Consider the following 24,753-nt stretch of genomic DNA (forward strand, 5'->3'; position numbering starts at 1 on the left):
TCTATATAGACGAATAGTCAATAATTGTAATATCAGCTCGTCCGAAAAATATTGACCGGTCAATATTTTTTAGATATTGACCGGCTAGGAATAATATCTAGAGAACATTCCCTCTATTTCAAATAATCGCCTCTGATTTGTTGATTCGTAAACGGTGACGTAAATAATTCTTCGCGACTCCAAAACAAGGTGACGTCATAATAGACAGTCAGTCAGTCAAGGCAAGTAAACAACGAACGCGCAATGCAACGGTTTGCTATCATAACGGATATAAGGATTTGCGAATTACTGTGAAGTAAAATCAGGTAGAACACCTGTCTGATAATTCTTACGGTCGGCGGAATATCACAAGTGACCGTTTGATGCTGAGGATATTTTGGAAATGAACTTTGCACAAAATTGAATTCGTGAATTCTTTGTTGAGCTAAGAAAATTACGGCGATCTGTTTTCAATTAATTTCTTAAATTTTGGTTTGTTTTTTCATATAACAAAACAAATGTTGACTGTGTTTTCGGGCAACATTGATTATATTAGCCCCCTTGGGACGAAAATATTGCCCTCCGCTTCGCGTCGGGCAATATTTCGTCCCCTCGGGGGCTAATATAATCAATGTTGCCCTCAACCCCAGTCAATATTTGTATAATATAATTGGTGCCAGGGTTGGGGCCCTGGGATCACCAAGTACTAAGTTTCATACAGTTATATATAAATATATAAACTTGTACACTTTCGTGAGAGGTTTTTCTCTTTAACATTTATACCTCATTCATCCAAACACATGCATATGAAAATATGTAGACAACTATAATTTTACGTTAATCTTGATTTTGCAATAGATAATTGTATTACATCATCTGCAACTGCATAAAAAATAATTATCCTTTTTCTTAAAACATTATCAGGTTCCATCGCTTATTAAAACTTTCCACGTCACCATTTTTTTTATAAATATGTTTCTCACAGTGAAAGTAATAAACAATTTCCTCTTTAACCCTTTCAAATGAGGGTTTACACTTCTTGCTCCTACTTCTATAAATATGTTTTTTAATTATGCATATTATTAAATTAAATATATTGTAATACTTATAGTATTTTCCTAACAAAACATCAACTTTGTTTAGAGATATATCTATTCCAAACTGTTCTTTGAACCAAATCAATGCATTTTCCCAAATATTTTCAACAAATTCACATTCCCAGAAAAGATGACACAGTGTTTCTAGATATAACTTACAAAAACTACATAAAGGACTAAGTGCGGTTTTATGCAATTTTTGCCCCCCAAAATCAAAGTTTTAGAAAGAGCTTTAAAATAAGATGAAAGATAGTTAAAATCATATTGGAAATAAAGGTGTAAAAGGTTATCACCATAGTGACGTCATAACGTAGAAATGACGTCATGAATATTGCATTATTTTGATAAATTGATGTTTTGTAGCAAATTATGGGTGTTTTCCAATGGTTTTTCGACTGGGAAACATCGAGCGCAGGCTTGCTCAAGTACCATTTTTTAGTATAATATGTATAACTATCTGAAGTAAAACATATGTTAAAATTGCACTTGAGCAGACCTGCGCTCTATACTTCCGAATGCAAAATATAGAGCAAAAATGAGAATATTTTCATTTGTTTGCAACTTTGCGGGAATTAGGTCATTTAGATGACGTCATAGATAAAAAGCGAGTGAGCAATAATGACTAAAATTAAGATTAAAGTTATAGGCATCCTCTTTACAATGATTTGTGAAGATTTCATTCTTATACGATACTATTTAAAAATTGGTTGAAATCGGGGGCAGATATTTGACCAAACCGCACATAGTCCTTTGTATTGGTAATGCCAATTTTACATAAGAATGTATTCGTTGCTAAGATTCTATGTATAATTCTATAATTGAACCACCTTAATTGTATATCATTGGTTATTTTAAAAAACAAGATATTTTGTTTTTTCCACCAGGAGTTGTCAACATTTAAGTTTAAAATATTTTCCCATTTGATTTCACTTTTTGGCTTTCTGTACTTCTGATTAATAAAAACATCATAGAAATCTCTACCACCTTGTTTGCTTTTTGTAATCAATTGTAAGAATTTTGGGAAAAAAGGTTGACTTCTTTGAATATTATCATAGTCATAATTCAAATGTAATTTTCTAATACAATCAATTACTCCAAAAAATAATGTAAAAGGTGTTTTTAAGTCAAATTTTGTACAAAATTCTTGATATCCTAGCAAGGTTCCGTCCGTATTGTAAAAATCAAAAACAAACTGAATACCCTTTTTTAACCATGATCTATAACAAACACTTTTGTTGTTTATACATATATCTTGATTATACCATACTGGACTTAAAACAGATGTCAGATTATCAATGCATAGAACACTGTGCCGGATAATTATGCCAGTGCCAAGGTGGCATTTTTGCACCCGCTTAAGCTGCATATATCGAAAAATTCAAATATGCCATATGATAGACCATTTCTTAAAGAGTTAACAACCACCTTTATTATCAGTGTATCTCACCTGTCAGGTACGATATTTACCTTTCAAAAATAAATTCCTATAGGAAAATAATTTTTCCCATAGGAAAATCAATATTCCGATAGGTAATTTGAAATTTCCTATCGGAATACAAGAACTTCCTATAGGAATTTCAATTCCGATAGGATTTGATAAAATCCGATAGGAAAACTTAATATCCTGTAGGAAAACTACATGTCTGAATCAAATTCCTACAGGAATTACCATTCTCCTATAGGAAATATAATTCCTACAGGACTTTTTAAAAATCCTATAGGATTGTCAATATTTCCTGTAGGAGAGTCAATTCTCCTATGGGAATTATCATTTTCCGATGGGATATTAATTTTTGAAGGTAAATATCTCACCTGTCAGGTGAAACACACTAAAAACAAAAGTGGTTATATACTCTCTAGACAATGGTCTATCATTTGGTATACATGGATTTTTACGAAACTGCATCTTAAGCGGGTGCAAAAATGCCACCTTGGCACTGGCATAATTATCCGGCACAGTGTTATAGCCTCAAGTCTGATAAAGCTGAGAAAACATCAATCCAAAAAGCATTCTTGACATCTTTCTTAAACTTTCTATAAAAATCTACACCATATATAGCTAGATAACTTATATCTGGAATTAAATCCTTTATTAAATCCTTCCATTGTGAACTACAGGAATTATCAAAATATCTGCGAATCCATGTGATTTTTAAACTTTTACAAAAAGAGTCAAGACATGTCATTCTCATGCCACTGTATTCATAACTTTGGCATATAATGTTTTTAGCTACCCTTGCTGTTTTGTTATTCCATATATAATTAAACAATAAATTCTCAATTTCTTTGAGTTTTTCTTTAGATGGGCTTGGTAGAGTCATCAATAAGTGACTGAATTTGGGTATAAGCAAAGTCTTTACTACTGTTATGCGGCCTGCAGTAGTTAAAATATTTGATATTTTTGTTACGTGATCGAATTGAACATTATAATTAACAGCATGAAGATGACTTTTAGAAGTAATCAAACACAAGTCATACATTTTCACCGTTATTCAAAATTGACGCAAATTAAAGCATGTACACGTCAGCTTTAAATCATTGTTAACCTCAGTAATCCCGAAAGGACTTAAACAGCTTTTATGATATGAAGTGAATCAAATTGAAATAATATTTTTTCTTATTTTTATATCGATTTTGTTTTTCTGTTGCTAAAAAAAATAAAAGATGTAATATGATTTTTTTCACGAGCCATTTTAATAAAAAAAATGTGAGCAACAATTATAGACAATACACTGTGTGAACACACGCATTTAGGGATAACAAAATCTATTTTATAATAATTACATGTATATGATACATACGTAAATATGAAGATAATTGTACATGTATTTGAGGACACAAATTGATTGTCAGTGCAAGATCGATTGAGCAGAACTCTTGTACATGTATAATTAAAAATAGGAAGGACTGAGAAATTTTTAGATAGTACCAATCAACACAATTTAATTTGCGACTCATTATTGATTAAACGATCGATACTTTTAAATTGACAAAACTTAATGAAACCAATCAAATGTTTAATGCTAGACTAATTGTAATAAAAATTAATCTAAATAAGTAAACACTTTTTTTTTAAATTTCTATGATAAAATGATGTAGAAAATGAAACATTTTTTTATATTTTATCTGAAATCCTCTGAAAAGTAATCTAACTCCTACATGTACATTCAGTAAACTGTATAGTTTTTGAAAGAAGAGGTAAAAAACTTAAACCCTACAAAACCATAGCTGCTTTTCTATGATAAAACAGCTGATTTGATTGTTTTGCACGTTTAGCTTTTAAATGGGATTTTCTGAAGTTATAACAGTCGTATATCTTGCTGAAATTTGATGCAATCGTTGCTATCGGCATCGCCAGAAGTATCAACCCAAATATTGAAGTCAACACTCCAACAAAATAACCGAGTGTAGATTTTGGAGTAAAATCTCCATAACCAACTGTTGTCATAGTTACAATAGCCCACCAGATGCCAGTGAAAATGGTTGGAAAAGTTTTGGGATTCAACAGTTCAGCCCAAAATATCCATGATCCAAAAATGAAAGCAAACGATATCAAGACAGTGACAAACAAAAGAAATTCTGTTTTGCTTTTCAGTAGAGAAATTTTTAACATTTTCGTTTCTGAACACGATTCTATCAAGCGAAAAATGCGAAATACACGGAGGGAATACAGAATTTGAAGCAACGTTGAAAGTTCATATGAAGTGTTTTTCGCTGCTTCTTCGTGATCCAAAAGAAACTCTAGTGATACAAAAGAAAATATCAGAATTTCTATCATGAATTCAATAATATTTAGAGGTTTCCTGCAAAACCTCTTCTTTTGATGACTGATGCTAAATCTGAGAATGAGGTCAAACGTAAGAATTGTGTTGGAAAGTAGCTCTACGACAGCCATCTCGGGGGACATATCAGTCGTTGCCATTTTGAACGCTTTGGGGTTGTCTCCGAACATTTCGATCGTTATGTTGTTTATCTGTCCATTTCTTTCCACACGAAATACCGCCGAGCTCTCCAGCAGGAAGACGGTTATAGAAATAGCCGTGCACAGAGCAACAACAAGAAGCCATACCTGAAGAACAAATATTTGAAAATGCAAATGACAGTGTTTATGACAGTGTTTTCATGCAACAACGACAAAAACACCCCAAAACAATAATTGTAGAACTAAAAATCAATATACAAAAGTTATACACTGTAGCTATTCTCCCAATGGCATTAAGTACAAGACGAATAAACTACTATATTATAATTAAAATGCTATTTAAGATATTGATCGCCGGGCACTATTTCGGAGGGGGGGGGGGCGAATATAATCAATGTTGCCCTTTACCCTAGTGGATATATTTTCCATAGTTATAATCATTATCATAGTTATAATCATTATAAATGTATATTGAATCAGTTGGTCGAAGTTTACATATTTGATGATGACCAGTCTAACATTAAAATCGTGAAACGCTTCTTCACAGCTACATGATATTGTAATTAATATTCGTCCAAACTCAGCGAAACGGAAATAAAACCGAAGAGAGGAGCGACATGAATGACTGGTTGCTAGTTAAAATTATACCTGCATATTTAATGAAGAGTATGATAAAACTATTGGTTTTAGAGTAACATATGATTTGTTGGACTTTCAGACAGAAATGTTGCCCTCGGCCTAGGGCAACAATTACATGTATGTCTTCGGGTCCAATAAATCATGTTGCCTTCATACCCAGTAATAAAGGTATGATATTGATCAACTAGGAATTAAATAAGAAAATATATGCACAGTTTGCATAGTTTTAATAAATTACATCTTACATGTATATTTAATTTGATGATGGTGACGTAAATAAGCCTTTGCGACTCCGAAAAGAAGGCGACGTCACATTAGGCAATTATCTCAAGACACACAATCGACGGTTTAGATTTGAAATCATAGCATAACAGATTAAAAAAATCCGACTATTGAGGATTAATTATATATCTGCTCTTAATTCTCATGAGCGGTGAAGAGGTCAGATCGTTTGACGAGAATAATTAGATACTAGGCTGATTGCATAATTGAAATGTTACGCTGAGCTGGGAAAATGACGTCGACTGCAAAAGTTCACGGGCAACATGGGTTAAGTGAGTCTTTGAACGCCTCTTTGCGTCTGGCAATGATTCTCATCCTTCGGGAGCTCACGTAACCGATATGTTGCCCGCAACCAGAGTCAATATTGTTAACTAATATCAAGATTTAAAAGAATGATATTCTCAACATTAGGCGAAGACATTGTTAAAGGCAAACTTAAGTCTTTGTTAAACAATTTAATTCGGAAAGTAGTCTGTAAGTAGCCAAGTAAGCCAATTGCAAAACCATGGCCAGACCCACTGGCATACCACCAGCACCCATTCCGAACATCTCAAGCCCTTGTCCCCGAACAACTGATTCACCTACTGTTACTGTTGAAAGAGAACCAGACCTTTCACCTCCTAGATCGCCCACAAAGGACAGACCTGACATCAAGGAGCAGACGTCCTCAGACCGTCCAACCTCATCAGTTGATGGTAATAACGTGGAGCCACGAACTGAAAGTAATCTCAAACCACACCAAGCACCTCCAGCAACTGAGACGACTCCACGCCGCTCTGGACGCTCTACTCGCGCCCCAAAATGGCACACAGATTATTAAATGCATGTCTAAGTTCACAATTTAGTCTTAATTCACCAGCTTTTTATTTTATTCCATATCCAAAAAGACTTGGGGGGGGGGGGGATAGAGGATATTCAGACTAATCCGGAATTTATACGTTTCATTCTGACTTTTACTTTGTCTTAAACACATGCTATCCTAGGTAGGTGCGCACTTGTTTATAGTTTATTTGATCGATGTATCATTTTACAATCAAGTTCTTATTACTTATATATGAATTGCTTTTTATCTTTCAGATGACTGTGTTAATTGTTTAGTAAACATACTTCACAAATAGACAGTGTTCTTATTTAGTAACTAGATAATCGGCGATTGAGTTTTATGATTCACTGACTGTTATACACATTATCATGCCTTAATTTTGTTCGATATGTTATCAGTCATTTCATATTGATTTTAATCAGGACATTTAATATTTCATATATTGATTCCATGAGTCGGATTAAATATTTACATCTCTTGCAAAGAGAGATAAGTATCGGACTTTTCCCAACTTCTATATACAGAATACACTTTGTTTCATTGTTTTACTATCAACTCCACTCAAATTTCAGTCCACGTATTCGTGTTTCACGTTAAACTTACCCTGCCCAATAGTGACTGCAGTGGAAAATTCAATGCATTGACAAGTTTGTATTGGATAGCTATCCAAGAAAAAGACCCGGATGTATCATGCTGTCTCTTCATTTGGTTGTATTTCTCTTCAACTTCATTTATTTCTTCTTCGAGGGCACTGATCGCTTTGAGTTCGGATTCATTATCACCATACAAAGTCTCATAGCAACACGGTGGAACATCTGTCAAAGGAATTCCCCAAAACTCGACTTCGCTTCGTGCCTGTATGGGACAAATATTCCTTAGGAGGTGGAAGTGACCTTCGGAGTAGTAGTCCAAAATATGATGAAATATCAAAGGATTCCTATCCAAATAATAATGTCCATCCGAAATAATTTCTGCTAAATTTTTAGCGGTCAGTCTTTCAAGGGTATTCTGTAAAGCCAATGAGCGCGATACAAAAATTGTTCCTCTCAGATCTATTTGAATCTTCTTCATGACTGAATAAGACAAGATGCACACATTTGATGTGAAGTAAGCACACAGTATTATGTCGCTATGGTGGATTCTGTACGCCTCTATTTTGATTAATAATTGCAGACTGACCGCGGCAACCAGTACAGGACAATGACTGTAATACAAGTGTAAGTTTACTACATATGTTCCACATCGCTGCTAAACCCATGGGATATTTTGTGATACATCGATTGTTAAAGCCTAAAAACAGAATCTCAATAATTTATCATTGCTTCTGTTGATAATTTGCTTCAAAAATGAATAACTTTCCCCCTAAATTTATAAAAGAAAATGATAGCATTTTATTCTAGATGGCTGCTGAAGAAAAGATGAACATCAGTCTATCAAAAAACTAGCGAAAGGCATGGTGTTAGATCTTCATCTTAAATCACTTTTATTACATATCTAATATGTCAGATGTCAAATTCAAATGGTACATGCTCAATCAGTCATGCTTAAATATTGATTTTGAGCTATTATCAAAATTATCTGAAAACACAGCGAAAGAATTTAGAAATAACTAATCTCCTGTGGGATTATTTGTCAGTTACATGTATTAACCATATAATCAATTCGGCCTCTCATCAAGGATTTCTCTCAACACACTAAACATAACGTAGAAATCACAGTAATTACATAATTATGAAAATTGTAGATATTATTTGTTCAATTGGCTGAAGCAAAATTTATGATGAAGCGTTTTAAAAATTGACGTTCATCAGATATGTCCGTTTATTCTGCTTAGAACTGTGTACTGTTAGAAGAAAAACAAATTGCACTTAAGCTGTATAACATTAAAGACGGAACTATTTACTTAAACAAATTAAACACAATACCACGGAAAGATAATACTGTTTTTAAATGTAACAGGTGGTCAAAAGAGTAGAACGTCTACGTACATTTCAATGCGTGATGCGGGTACTCCGATGAATCGAAATAAATAAAATACGGAACTGTTTATGATACCAAATAGAGAAGTAGGAAACAGTCTGTGGCAGATTCGAGAGGGAATAATAAAAATTAAAACATCATAACTGGTCATGTAAATTATTCACAATGTAAATATATAACGTGTTTATTTACATGTACCATGAGCAGAAACATGAATAAATGTCAATGTTATCTAGCATATGATGTATTTAGGTAAATTGACTATTTGAATACGGAAAAATCAATACTACTTATAAATATTTATTTCCCAGAATAAATAAGCTTGAAGAATAGGGTCATACCTGACCCATAGACTAATCAATGTTATTAATGGCCTTTTCAAAGGTTTCTATGGGTATTGTTAGAATTCGATTTGTACAAAACTGGATCAAGGACAATATACTGGCTCTGTTGGAAGTTATAATATTGATAAACATATTTGATAACATTATTGATTTCATATTGATATTTGATTTTCTACACAATTATGTTAGTAAAATTGATACATTTGATTTTACTGTTTTTAAATACTATGGCCATTGACGTTTTAAATGTGGGTAAATATTTCTTTGCAAACCCCTTTTGAAAATACGCATGGATTGAAGCACTGTTAAAAAAAAGCAAGTCGCATTTACTATTAATAAACATTTACGCGATGTCCGAACTCCCAATTCGATCAAAATACCAAAAACAAAAAAATAATAAACTTCATTCTATATTTTAATTGGATGTAATATTTCATTACTAAACAAGGAATTTACACGAGCAACTCAAAAATGTTAAAAAGGAACATGGGCTCGTAGTGTCATATAAATCTTTTCTTGTGGTTTTGAAATTATAAAAATTCCACTCCGCCAAATAAAAAATAATTAATGTACAATACATGTTTTGTATGCATTCTTTACCTTTCTGTTGGTAAGTAAAGAAAGTTACTTTGGTGAACCTATCCGGTTCTCTGAAAATGATTTTATTTTTTTAAATGTTGGATTCGATAGAAGAACGGCTATTAAAGTGTTAAAAGAACACAGAAAATGCTAACCTGAAGCTTTTTGGTTTAACATGAGCAAATTCATTTCTGCCAACAAGTGTTTAACTTCATGTGATACTGCTTTCACTTATTCTTGAATATTAAGCATTATGAATTCTTATTTACACAACTGAAAATAAGTTCATAGGATTATAAAAGCCTTTGTCTCCATAACTGAACTTCAGAAAACTTAAAGGTCATATGAAACGATATCCTGACCATATTGAGTTATATACGGGAATGAGTTCATAAGTGCCTATTTAATAAGACTGACATTGTTTTTTGAATATTTTATGCAAAATGTGAGCGCCACAGTCGATCAAAATCACTTAATCGGGAAAAGGAACATTGACTTACGCGGCTTACCTCCCTTGCTTATGACGTCAGTAAGACCAAATGGCCTTATAAAGCTACGTTGTGAATACAAATATCCATGTCATTTTGCAGCATTTAAAAAAAAAATACTATTTTATATAAAAACTTGTATAATTATACAATAATTAACCACGACAGTATTTTTTCTCTCAAGAAATGAAATCGTGTGCGTTTATATTTGCGTTTTATATTCAGTTTAGAGACTGCGCGGAGAATGAATGATTTTCTTTATAGATGTAATCTACATGCAAGTTTAATATACTTTTAATATTATGCATGTATATATGTTTTATTTCAATCTTTTTAATGAAAATTCAAAAAATTCAAAAATAACTGATCGTTTTTCCCATTTGCACGTTCATGCAATTCATTAAGATTTTTGTCTAAACAACTGGCCTCGTGGTGCCTCGATCATTCGCTTCACGAGTTTATTGTTTGTTTCGCTTTCAAATTCACAAATATGTTACCATTTAATTATTTTTAGTCTAAGAGAAATTTCTTCAAAATGTTTTGATTTTGAAACGTGTACTTGTATATATGTGCGGTGTTTTGATTTTACAACGTGTATGATAAGAAAAAATTGCGGAAGAAAGTACTGTGTTTACTCACAGATTCCTTCTATCTCACTTTCTTCCGCAATTTTTTCTTTCGTTCTTTTATTATTATTGATGCTTGTTCTTAATAAAATCTGTTGATTATATTCACATTCTTTCACAACAATATTTATCAAACAACCGATTTATTTTACCGATACATTTCGAAATCCTTAAGTGCCATATATTTCCGCGATCGAATTTAATAAAACGTTAATACACGTGTACACAAAGTATTTTCTATAGATAAACTACTGTAACATTACACTAGTTTTGATGCATTGTTTACATCGGTGGGTCTGTGTGACGTCATAAATCCACAAAATCAAGAACGATAAGCGGGGAAGAATTTTTTCAGGTGCAGAGTTTTCACGGTTATTTCTCAGTAACACAAAGGCAAAAAAATCTTACTTCACGTATCTTAACATTTGTTTATACCAAGCTTTATATTTATGAAAAAAAATCATAGTGTTAAAATCGTTTCATATGACCTTTAAGATAAACAACATTGTCACAGCTGTTTCATTTCCAACAGACAAGAGAGCTATTCTAGCTCCTAAGAGACTATATTGTTTCAATGATTGATTTTTAAAAGGTTTCATGAATCTATTGACGTTCTAGAATAGACATAAAAGGAAATTTGCGGAAAAGCACAGAATCCCTATCCAATTAAATTGAAGAACCATTTCCTTGCGGTACTACATGCATATGTATATGAAGTAATGTCCAATTTTAAAATGAAGTATCAATCACTCTGGAGATGTGGTCGTTACAAAATCAACTGAAGCTAATTTTATTTTAATCTCACTTTTTAAGAAAGTTGAACAAACTTGTGTAAAGTAAGAATATGTTTTAAATATCAGACAGGAAACTATTTTGCTTTGCAAGTACTTGTATATAATAAACTGATATTCTTTTAGAGCTACTACGGATTCAAGAAAATGCTGTGCAGACTTTTATTATGTGGATGGTACTTGTAAACGTAAGTAAATACGATAGATAACGTACAAAAATAATTTTAGTTATTTTATAAATCGTACTATTCCGATACCTTTACAATAATAAAATACTAAACATAAGAATGCAATTCTCGTATAATATACAGTAACTACAAAACATAATCTTAATATACCATTTAAATATGTGGACACAATTAAAGACTTCAAAAACAAAGTTTTTATTCTTAATATCTACATTAAATTACATTTTGAGTCAGAATCAGTTTTCTATTGCAAGTTTTAAAATACGGGATAAATTTAAAAAAAATATCTTAAAAATACACAAATAAACACGGTAAACCATGAAAAATATGATTTCAGATAAAAACGGCAAAATGTCGATGTTATAAATACTTTTAATACGTGTAAATAGACATATATTGATTTCATAGCATGTGAACCAGGGTTCTTTGGACCAAACTGCAGAGCAACCTGTCCCTATCCAAATTATGGTCACTGGTGTACAGAAAGGTGTGAGTGTCCAAAGGACCAATGTGACGTGTCTGAGGGCTGCAAACTAAGTATGTACATGTATTAGTTTAGTTTTGTCTTCAAAGAATTTTTTTCTCACTTTAATAACCTTAGTTTAAATACAAATACAGAATTTGTTCAATATTATCAAGTTTCGCTGCAGCCAAACACCGCCAGTCCAATCACTGACAAACCTCTTGGTAAGTCAAGTCTTCTCTTTATCATCGCATGTAGCTTTCCAAAAAAGCTTGCCTGACTAAACAAATTTATTCCATTGGAAGCATGTATCAATAAATTCATGCGAAAGAAATTTTCCTTTTCGCTGCTGTTTATGAACGAAACATGTCGACTTAAGAAGCAGTGTCTTTTTCTTTTAATTTTTCTGCATATATATTACTTGCAATTAAATCATATAATTATTTCAAAATATTTCAAATCGCAAAATTTATAGAAAAATCGAGGCATGAAACAAAACGCCCCGCTTCGGCGATTTAGTTCCTCCAGTAAATATTCCAGCTATATTAATATGACTCTAATGCAAACTGATATATGTGTTGCATGACAACACGAATTATTACATACATGTATATTGATTCTACCGCAATAGACTTCTGAACCCCACCCAACCCCTTTTTTCCAACGTTCAAAAATGGTTATATATATTTAAATCGGGATTACACAGTCACGTGCATAGGTGAACCTCCTTTTGAAAATTCTTGCTTACTGTTTCGTATTACGTCCCAAATAACAGTTTCATTAACTGCGAAATCAAATGTTGACAGATTAAGCTTGCATCAGTTTATATTTTTATGATAAATATTGAAACTGCTAGCTCCCATTAACTACCTTAGATAATGAGCCTGACGTCATGATGTCAGGCAATCAACATCGTCTTGGTAATATTTGTGGTCGTCTACCTCATCGTTTGTTTGTCATCGAACATTGTGATCAAAAGGGAGACAAAATTCACTTCGTCGAAGATCAACTGCATCGCAGTTAAGATCCTCCGTCTTATTATGAAATTGATGAGCGCTGTATTGCTCTGCTACGTTGAGCCGCCGACAAAGCAATGTAGATACATGTATGTAGATTAAATTTGAAAAAAAAACCCAACGATATAGAAGAGTAAGTACGCATTGTTAACTCAGCTCCCAGAAAAAAGTGGCACTCATATTTGAAAAGCATGCAAATTTCATGAACTTTATCACACATGTCTTAAACTGAATCGTTTATACCTGGCCAAAATTTTTGTCAAAAGAAACCCTATTTTGAGACAAAGCTACAGCTTTTATGATCAAGTTTCAACCTTTACATATGGTTGTAGAGGACACCAATCGTAATTTGTAGATCACGTGGTGGCATCTACAAAGTTTTACTGACTTGATTATATTTAACTTACAGTACTGTAAATCATTTAAAGCAATCAAATCATTGTCAGTTCGGTTAGTAGTATTGTGTTGTAAATATCTCTTGTTAGATCTAAAAGAATACATGTGATTGGCTGTATTGATAATTCATTACTTTTTATGTTTTTATTGTTACTACAAAACATTTTCTTGCAATATTTGTAAATTCTTTTTAAAGCTCTAAACTATATATTAACACTCTACGAGTAAATATGTGAATGCCCGATCATAGTTTAAAAAAAACAACCCTTACAACCACCCCCCCCCCCAAAAAAAAAAACCAAACAAACAACAAAACACCCCCCCCCCCAATAAAAAAAACAAACAAACAAACAAATAGGAAAGACAAAAACAATCAAGAACGCCATAGGATGGCGGTATTTTGAGCATGCATAAAGCTCAAGGCGTAATTCTTCGTTTTGATAAACACGCAGTAGAGACGAAGTGTAGACGCCGTGACAGTGTGGTAAGGTCTCCAGCATTGCTAGGTAAGGTCACAAGGAGTATATATCAATATTTCACTATATAGCTTTAATTAAGTTAATTGATTAACTATAATTTCAGCATATCATTAATGGAATAGAAATTATATTTGAATGCCTCAAGAAAAAAAAGAGATCAGATAAATAACGCCTAATGCGATTCTAAGAGAAATAATTGATAGTGAACATACCTATCTCCAAACATAAGTGGGTTTTAAATGTTGACAAGCAGACTCAACACCATCCTGGAAGTTGCATCATGTGCATCTTAAAATAGTTCCTTTTAATTTAGTGTGACAATTCGACTCAAGTAACAATTTTTCTAGCAAATGAGTCCAAATTCAATATTGTAGGTCTAAAATATGATGCAAAAAAAGGAAATAAAGAAAAGAAATATTCTCTCTCTCTCTCTCTCTCTCTCTCTCTCTCTCTCTCTCTCTCTCTCTCTCTACATGTAAATATATATATAGGACTACAATTATTTGATTTGATTTGTCTGAGTAGCTATTTACTTGCATAGAGACCGAAAGCTCCGTTGGCGCGCTCATGTAACGCACATAATCGCAGTTTAGATGCAGTGATAAGTCGAGAACGCTTGCACGGGGACCTCTAGAAGTTCTTTGGGATGTCACTGCATCACAAAATTGTCTTGCGCACACAGTTAGTGCATGAAGCATGTCGTTAACGCAAGGTGAGTCAGTACTTTTTTTTAATGCAACTACTCTAAAAACCCGGCGCAGAATTTTCAACACTTTGTAGGGAACTATAACCTACAGTGTAGATGTGCATATTACCAAATTTTTCGATTCTATAATTTTCCTTGGGAAATTTGACACTTTTAATGAAGATGGTGGGGGGAGGGAAGGGGGTAAGATAGCGCTATTGTCCATTCGGTTTAGTTGTGACATACAATTTTGAATATATTTGTTTTCAATTACAAATAAATCTATTCATATATACAAAAACACAATTTCTAACTACATTTTGTTTTTGAAATATTTAACAAACGTAAAGAATAAGAAAAATTCCTTATATTTTGGTGGTATCGAGCCCACAACTGTATAGAGTAAGCTTATGGCTTGTGCTAGTCCAAAGAGCCATTTCAAACACAACAAAGTAGGCTGATTAAATTCTATGTGTGACGTTGGCCACATATATACGGACCAGTATATATATATATATATATATATATATATATATATATATATATATATATATATATATATATATATATATATATATATATATAAACGTTTAATTGCTGGAAAAAGGTAACATGGACTTCACATGGCCAAACAAAGCTCCTTTATATCGTAATTATGTAATTCAACATAATCTATGTTTTGCAAACTAGATAAGTAAATTTTATATTTAACTAATCAGTGATTAACAATTACCCAAAAGAAATGTAGCACGAAACATCTTTAAAAAATATACTTCTAAAAATGCATTTGCTTAAAAAGCTGTATATATAGTGAAAGAAACCTTATAAGTGTAGATTGGATTTCCTTAAAATCAAAATCTTGAGGGGTAGGGTGGTGTTATATTGGGAATTCAATTTTACAAAGGAAAACATTTAATTTAAAAACTATAATGTTATAATATATAAGTTTACATTTGTATACTTATATGCAAGCATTTTGACATACTGCTGATTCTTTAAAATTGTTTATACATTGACAATATTTGGGCTACACAAGTTCAGAGTTTGATGTAGATTTATATCCAATGCAAACCATTGTTAGGATCTTTTTGAGAGCTGCAATGCTCAACATGTGTTATGACTATAAAATCATTCTCTTAGAAAAGGGACTTGATTATATACATAAGAATATGAAGGGGGAACTGGATTTTTATTTATACAGGATCTACATGTATTATACTAGGTTGTAAAAAATATTTGTTATTATGACTGCATTAAGCTGATTATAATATCAAGTCTATTGTTGCTCAGGTGAGCGATGTGGCCCATGGGCTTCTGGTTTTTAAATGTGCTTCTTGGTTTTAAATGTGCACATTTCACGTATGCAAAAGATGATGTTTATCGGATATGTTCGTGTATTGTGTATGGAACTTTGTACTGTTTAAAGGGAAGAAGGTCGTTTAAAGCTATATAACATTATATGCGGAAATATTTACCAACAAATTAAAAACAATATCACGGAAACATAATTCTGTTTTTAAATGTTGAACATCCCTGTAGCAGGTGGTTAAAAGAGTAGAACGTCTACATACATTTCAATTCGTGATGCGGGTTCTCATGACTCGTAGCAGATATGTCGAGATAAATAAAATTCATAACTGTTAATGGTACAAAAAACCGTTTGAAACAGTCTGTGGCAATCCAAAAGTAAATAATAAAAATCGCAGCATTATAACTAGTTATATAGATTATTAATAACGTAAATTTTAGAGTCGAATAAATGTCATCTATCTACTGTATTTAGGGAGACTGACTTCTGTATTTCACTTTTAAATATTTATTTCCAGAATAAATGAGCTTGAAGAATGGGATCATACCTGATTTTTTAATCAATTAGGCTAACTTTGTTTGGGAAAATTGTTTTTTCAAAAATAAAAAAAATGATCTTGAATATTTGACATTAAATTTTACTGTTTATGAATACTACATTTTATAACTGTAGACGTTTTGATAATGGTTAATGTGTTTTTCTATCTTCTTTTGGAACCCGCCGTCATTTTTTTACGCATGGATTGAAGTAAATTGGTAATTGAAGTACTGGTAAAACAGTTGATCACATCTAACTTTAAACATATGATACATGTATTATTTTATGCAACGCCAAAAATCCCAATTCGATCAAAATACCAAAAAAAACCCTCATATTATATAGTTAAATTGGAGGTAGTATTTTCATTATTAAATTTGGAATTTACACGAAATACTCCTAAATGTGAAAAAATGTTGCAAGGGTGAAGTCATTTTTAAAGGTTGAACTTGCTATAGCAAAGCGATTGTTAAAAAGTAAAAAGAATCTTTAGCTAAACTTATGCAAATTTATTTCTGCCAAAGACTGTAAACTTCATGTGATACTACTTTCAGTTTTCCTTGAATTGATTACGAATGCATTGTAATGTCTTATTTATACAATTCAGCATTTCTGAATGTTACATGTAGTTCATAAGATTATAAAAGCTTTTGTCCCTACAATTAAAGTTAACTTAAAGCTGACATGAATTCATAAATACGCATTTATTTCCCTTTTATCCCCGACTACCGCCATATTAGTTGTCGATTTCTATTGTTCTGTTCATCGCTACACACCCCCTATATAAGCTGAGAGCACTATTCATGCTTCACCGCATTCAGGTATTTCATGCACCCGAACACGTTGCCTTAGACGAAAAGACGTGTAGAAACGCGTTTTGAAAAAAAGTAAAATGACAACCACTGCACTGGCAAGATATATCCAATACACGATGAAACAAGACAGACTGAAATCCTGGCGCAGATACTTATAAAATTCCTCGATAATTGTGGACCGTTTTCCTGTGTATGTTACAACATCGCACATGCGCAAACAACACACTGTGGCAGATCGAGCAATGTCAATGATCGCATGGATTTTAGAAACGGTTGAACGGGTGGAAACGATGTTACATTGTCATTTTCTTGGATTTACTATCATTTATCTACTGTGTTCGATGTAGTGCCGCCGGGGTTTTCAAAAAGACGCAGACGTTATTCACTCTGTATCAACGACACACGTGTTCGATGTGAATGCGTAGTGAGGCAGCACTGTATGTGCAAAATAATAAAGATATCTGGAAAATCCTTTCACAGAATAAACATATTTTGTATTTCATTGATTGTTGTTTTCTTTATTCTTTACTACAAACATTTTACTACAATGTGTAGTTCATGCATTTATAAGTCCGTGCAACCTGAATGCCTTGATCGGAAAGCAACCGACCATAACTTTCTCAACCGATATATATACCCCAGTGGCAGTAGAGGAGCGATCGAAAATAATATGGCGACCAATGCTTTTATGAATTCATGTCAGCTTTAAGATAAACTACATTATCACAGTTGTTTAATTTCCTACAGACAGATAGCTAAGAGACTATAATGAATCAATGATTGGTTTTTGAAAGGTTCCATAAATCTCTTGACGTTCTGGAGTAGACATATAAAGAAACACGCGGAAAAGCACAGAATCCCTATGCAAAAAAATTGAAGAACCATTTCCTTTCGGTACTATATAAAGTAATAAAAAAATTTCAAAATTAAGTATCAATCACTCTGGAGATGTGGTCGTTTCAAAATCAACTGAAACTAATTTTATTAATCTCATTTATTAAAAAAGTTGAACAAACTTGTGTAAAGTAAGGATATGTTTTTATTTATTTGAGACAGGATGATATTTTGCATTAAAAGTTTAAAATATACTGATATTCTTTTAGGTCTAAAGATTCAACAAAATGCTGTGCAGACTTTCATTTTGTGATGGTAAACGTAAGTAAACATAATAGCTGACATACAAAAAATAATTTATGTATTTGTAATGAGTTCTTTTTGGATTTTGTCAGCTGAATGAACAATAAGATTTTGTAAAGAAAATAAACAAGTTTAATTTGAAAAAAAATTTAATAAACAAAACAAATCATTATTCTCACTCCCCCTTTCACAACACTCTCATTCGAACATAACAAAAAAAAGAATAAAATAATTCAATTAAACAAATGAACAAATATCTGATACTATCAACTAAATTCAAGATTAAATCACACTGTATCAGATATAAAATGGAAGTAAACTACAAAATGTTGTTTAGAAGCTATTTCAACCAATAAAACTCTTGTTGAAAAATTTACTCAAAAAATATTAAAGTTCAATAATTCAAAATACCATGAATTTACAATTACTTCAAATTTCAGCTCAAAAGCATGTATATGAAAATTAGCCTGTAATAACAGTCGCTTTTTAACACTTAAAACCTCTCTGAAAATGAACTCAAGGTCACTATGCACTCGAGACGCTCCTGCCCTCGTCAAATTTCCTGTCCCTCTTGTCGCTATCCTAACCGAAAGCCCCGGACTCGCAGGTCTCTCGCTTCCAGTCTACGACCACTGCCCGGATAGAAAGCCACGCCCCACTCAGTATAGAATGCGTCCCCGACCTTCGTCAATTGTCCCCACGACCTTCCATAGGAAAATTTCCGTCTAGCACACCAGTCTGTATTTCAGGTAATTGTATCAAACACCCTTACGCACTGAAAAAAACATACTGTGACTAATACAGTCCCGATAAACATACAAACATACTACCAATTACACTAAGAACTAAATTACCAGCGAAATGTACAAAATAACAACAAAACAACCTTACCGGCTAGGAAAACATGTGCCCGCCTAACAGAATCCAAACTTCAATGGCTACCCATTTCTCCTTAGTATTAAGCTAACTGGAGATATTCAACATATCTTAAATCAGGATCTGCAAAACGTGACACCCGGCTGATGTCGTTACCGGACCCTCTACTGACCACTACACCCAAACCGGTCACTTTAAATACTCGATCTAAAAATAGTACACTCACCCGACACTCGTCACTCACATACGGTAACCCATTCATAACAAAATTAAAGAGGAACACAAATATAAACACCATTTTATACAAAACTGAATCAACTTTATTACAGTATTGCATAAATCGTACTTTTTTCCTACCTTTACAATATTAAAATACTTAACAGAAGAATGTGATTTTCATATCATATACTACCAAATATCTTAATATGTGAACTTTAAAAAAAACTTTAAAAAACAACAAATTTTGTTGTTCTTGATATTAAGGACGGAGTCTTTTCTGGTTTTCGACTTGTGAAACGTAAATTTGATTAATTGTTCACTAAATCAAGATGAAGGGAAATTAAAATAGTATAATTTTCTTTCTTTTTTACTATCATTCATCTTGGCATAGAAAAAGTAATCAATGTTAAGAATCTAACAAGGACTATATTTTTGGCGTAATATCACATGTTTCGCAATTCAGAATTCCTGCAGATTAATGAGTCTGTTTTAGAATTTTAAAAACAATAACATTTATGTTGGATGTTTTTTTAATGTAAACTAATGAAATAATACATGAGTTTAAGAATATGTTTTTAAAATATTGTTTGCCTATCAAATTATATTTTTATAAGCTTTTCAATGCGCCCAATATATACATTGATTTTTGTGAAAAAATCATTAAAATCAGGTTTTCTCTCTTATTAAATCGTCACTATATTAGATTTTCTGTCAATTTATATCTTTGTATAAAGTCTTCATAACACATAAAAATCAGAAATATAACTAGATACGATCTCGTTACGTGTAACAAGTAGGTCTTCCGTTCAATTTTTCAACGAAACGATTAAAATATCAATGAAATTTCAGAATTTCCACTCAACCCCTCCCTTTCAGATAATGTATACGATTGTCAATATCTTTTTAAATGATTAACAAAACCTTTTGCTTTTTCACATACAAAACATTAAAGATTTAAGATTTTAGTCCCCTAAAATCTGTAATAACGTCATCACGTCTAATTAAATGGGCGTGGCAATGATTTTACCTGATAGATAAAACAACTTTGCTTCTATAATTCATTACAAAATCTTTATCGTATTTAAGTTATTTGTAATAGAGTTTACGACTGTCTTGGCCCCTAATCTAAGGGACCAGTCCCTATTTCTTGGTTTTGTTGGAAAGAACTTTAAATTCCCTACCACTTTTATTATATATGTCTTAAAAAAATATCAACTCATAAAAAGATACAGATCAAAACGTATCAAAATTTTGATTTAAAATTCGTGTCCAATTTTCGAGCCCAGGCGAGCTCCTAAACTTTGCGCCACTGGCGTAAAAAAACTGCATTGTGCACAACAAAATTTGTGGAAAAAAATAATAATAAGAAGAAACAGTACGAAAACTATAAGGTCATCCGTTGGAAACGGAAGACCTTAATTATTGGAAGCATAAAAAATAATCAAAATTTCTTCAAAATTGAAGACAATTAGAGGAAATGCGGGTTTAGCAATACCAATTTTAATATAAATATTTATTCCACTTTATTAGTATAAGCTGATAGACATTTTGATATTCAATCATTTCATTGAAGAATAGAATTTTCAAACCTTAAAAAAATGTCTACAGAACTACAAAGAGCTGCACTTATTTTTATCATCCTTTATGTTGAGGAAAAAGGCAGTGACCTTGACCTGACCTTTATGCGAAAACAAAAAGGTCGAATTTGATTAAACTGATAGAATCATTTGGTTATTTGATCCGTTTGACTGTGTCAACATTTTATTCTTATAATAAGAAGTGTGTTTGATAACGGGAAGACTCCTTCCTTAACATCAAATTAATTTTCAGTGGGGATTAGTAAGTGTACTTAAGCAAGTTTAAAATGTGTTTAAAAAATTTAAAAATCTTAAAAAAAACCACAGAAACAAACATTGGTAATCATAAAAAATATGATTTCAGATAGATAATTTCCCAATGTAATACTTTTATACATAATCATGTAAATAGACATATATTGATTTTATAGCTTGTGAACCGGGGTTCTTTGGACCAAACTGCAGAGCATCCTGTCCCTATCCAAATTATGGTCACAGGTGTACAGAAATATGTGAATGTCCCAATGACCAGTGTGACGTGTCTGAGGGTTGCAAACTAAGTATGTACATGTATTAGTTTAGTTTTGTCTTCAAAGAATTTTTTTCTCACTTTAATAACCATAGTTTTGATACAGAATTTGTTCATTATTATAAAGTGTCGCTGCAACCAAACACCGCAAAAAAAATCTTCTCCCGATCCAAACATAAACAAACAAGTAGCACATACAGCTAAGTACAACGTTAATACTGAACAGACTGCAAATGAAGATGACCTCTCTGTCAACAGCGGCGCCGATAGTCCAACTTCCGACAAACCACTTGGTAACTCTAGTCTACTCTTGATCGTTATTCTATCATCAACATCGTCTTTGGTCATTTCTGTAGTCGTCAACGCCTTCGTTGTTTGCCATCGAACATTCCGATCAAAAGGGAGACAGAGTTCACTTCGTCGAAGATCAACTGCATCGACTCGAAGACCAGCTACGTCATATTATGAAATTGATGATTGCGCTATTGCTCTTGATACGTTGAACTGTCGACAAAGCAATGTATATATGTATATGAACCTTGACAAAACGAAGCTCGAGAGGAGTAAGTACGCAACTTTAACTCAAACTTTAACTCAACTTCCAGGAAAAAAGTAACTCATATTTGAAATTAAAAAAACCAAAACAAAGTATGCAAGTTGTTGGGAGATGATATTTCTCTTGTAAACGTACATATTAATTCTTGTACAGTAGTATTATGTAGTATTATGTTTCATTTGATAAATTATGTTTGAGTTAATATTTTGCGTGGGGTTCTAAAAACCGACGATGACACTAACATTGTATATATTGACAACAGGTATTGTAACATTTTTTTTCGAGGTATCTGTAGCATACTACATGTATTGTGTATATTTTATTTTATACAAAAATATTAATAATAGATTAATCAAAATGTCCTTATAATGAATGATTATTATAATGTTTTAAATTATTTAACTGTTATTTTAGTGATAAAGACAATATTATATTAAATCATTTCGATACTAATACTAATAATGATTTAACAATGTTTTATAATTTTTGTAAAGTTGTTGAAACGCTAAAATTAATTTTTTGTGGGGTTTTGTTTTTTCTTTAGAAAAAGCTTTAGAGCATGTATTTGTAACTTTCAGACTTGACATCCCTTTCCTTTGCTTAACAGTATAAACTCTATTCTCTCATTACTGTGATTGTCGTTTCATAGACTGTTTATTTTGTTATACTTAGTCACACTTATTAAATTCTAATGCCACTTAGCTTTCGCATAGTCTACCACTATCTTTGAACTTGTTTTATTGGTTCATTTACTAGAATGAATAGTGGGAGAAGTTGTAAAAGATATAACCCATGTGTGAACTGGTCTCTATATCGATGTATAATATAATCATGAATAAACATATACCAATTATTTTTGGTCGTTTTTTATTTTTAAATTTGATTTTACTCTTCATAAATACTATGACCATTGGCGTTTTAAATATGGGTACATTTTTTTTTCAAACCTCTCATGAAAACAACGACCATTTCAAATTTACGCATGGATTGAAGCACTGGAAAAATACGTCATATTTACTTTAAACAATAGATACTCTTTACGCGACGTGAAAACTCCAAATTCGATTAAAATACTAAAAAATAAAGTTCATTCTATATTTTAGTTGGATTAATTTTTTCATCACTATACAAGAGGAATTTACACGAAAAACTCAGAAGTGTAAAAAAGAAAGTTGGGCTCGTAGTCTCATATAAATCCTATACAGGGTTTTAAAATTTAAAAAAAAAATCACTCAGTCAAATAAAAAATTATTAATGTACAATACATGTTACTTATGCATTCTTTACATTTGTATTAGAAAGTAAAGAAAGTTGCTGTGGTGAACCAATCCGGTTCTCTGAAAATGATTTTTTAAAATATTGGGTTCGATAGAAGAACGACCATTAAAGTGTAAAAAGAACATAAAATGCTAATAGAAAGATTTTTGTTAAACATGAGCAAATTCATCTCTGCCAACAGTTGTAAAACTTCATGTTATAAACTGCTTTAAGTTTTTCTTCAATGTAAAGCATTATAAGTTCTTGTTAATACAATTCATTTTCTATAAAAAATAAGTTCATAGGATTATAAAAGCCTTTGTCCTCACAACTGAAATGAACTTAAGATAAACAACATTGTCACAGCTGTTTTATTTCCTAAATCAAGAGAGCTATTTTAGCTCCTTAGACACTATAACGTATCATTGATTGAATTTTAAAGGCTTCATGAATCTATTGACATTCTGAATAGACATAAAAGGAAATATGCGCAAAAACACAGAAACCCTATCCAACTAAATTAAAGAGGCATTTCCTATCGGTACTACATGTAACTATATAAAGTACTATCGAATTTTCAAAGAACAAGGGACGTTATTGGCCAAAATATGCCGTGTTTCAAATAAACACAACACAAAACATTTTAAAAAGCCTTAAATTTAATGAATCCAATGGTATTTAAATTATATGTATAACTTAAACATATACATCATGAAATGTATGCTAAAAACTGTTCCATTTTTAGCAAGACGTCGAAATTTTAATCGCCACGCCATACATATTTCGCGAGAAGTTTATCTGTGTTGTAAAATATACGGTATCAGTGCATGAGTTTCGGATTTGTGAACTGCAGATCACAAGTTTAATTCTGCAGGCGGCCTATTTCATAAAACTTTTGAAATTATAAGTTTTCAATACAAAATTGTATATATTTTCGCCTATATTACTAACATGTATATACTTCTGATGCATTATGTCACATTGCATCTTTTATAATCAAGTAATTTTCTTTTGAGTTGAGAAACTATTCTAACGTGTAGTGAGTTAGTTGAATACAACTACCTAACGCCTGGCTTCCATTGGTTATTCACTAAAGTACAGGAAGCAAAAATATTTTCGAAAGTTTTCATAACCTTTCTGATCACAATTTTTAATTTTAAATGC

At 32.0% G+C, this 24,753-nt stretch overlaps 1 protein-coding gene across 1 annotated transcript; it reads right to left on the reverse strand.

The window, feature by feature from the left end:
• Positions 1-3,773: 3,773 nt before the first annotated feature.
• On the reverse strand, positions 3,774-7,997 carry LOC105330135 (potassium voltage-gated channel protein Shaw). The gene is made up of 2 exons (XM_034444413.2): positions 7,346-7,997; positions 3,774-5,145 (listed from the first exon to the last, which is right to left on the reverse strand). Exons 1-2 carry the CDS (start codon positions 7,811-7,813, stop codon positions 4,291-4,293), a joined length of 1,323 nt encoding a protein of 440 aa, XP_034300304.2. The 5' UTR covers positions 7,814-7,997; the 3' UTR covers positions 3,774-4,290.
• Positions 7,998-24,753: the final 16,756 nt, after the last annotated feature.

Source organism: Magallana gigas, chromosome 2 (genome assembly GCF_963853765.1).
Source record: "Magallana gigas chromosome 2, xbMagGiga1.1, whole genome shotgun sequence".
Taxonomy (NCBI): domain Eukaryota; kingdom Metazoa; phylum Mollusca; class Bivalvia; order Ostreida; family Ostreidae; genus Magallana; species Magallana gigas.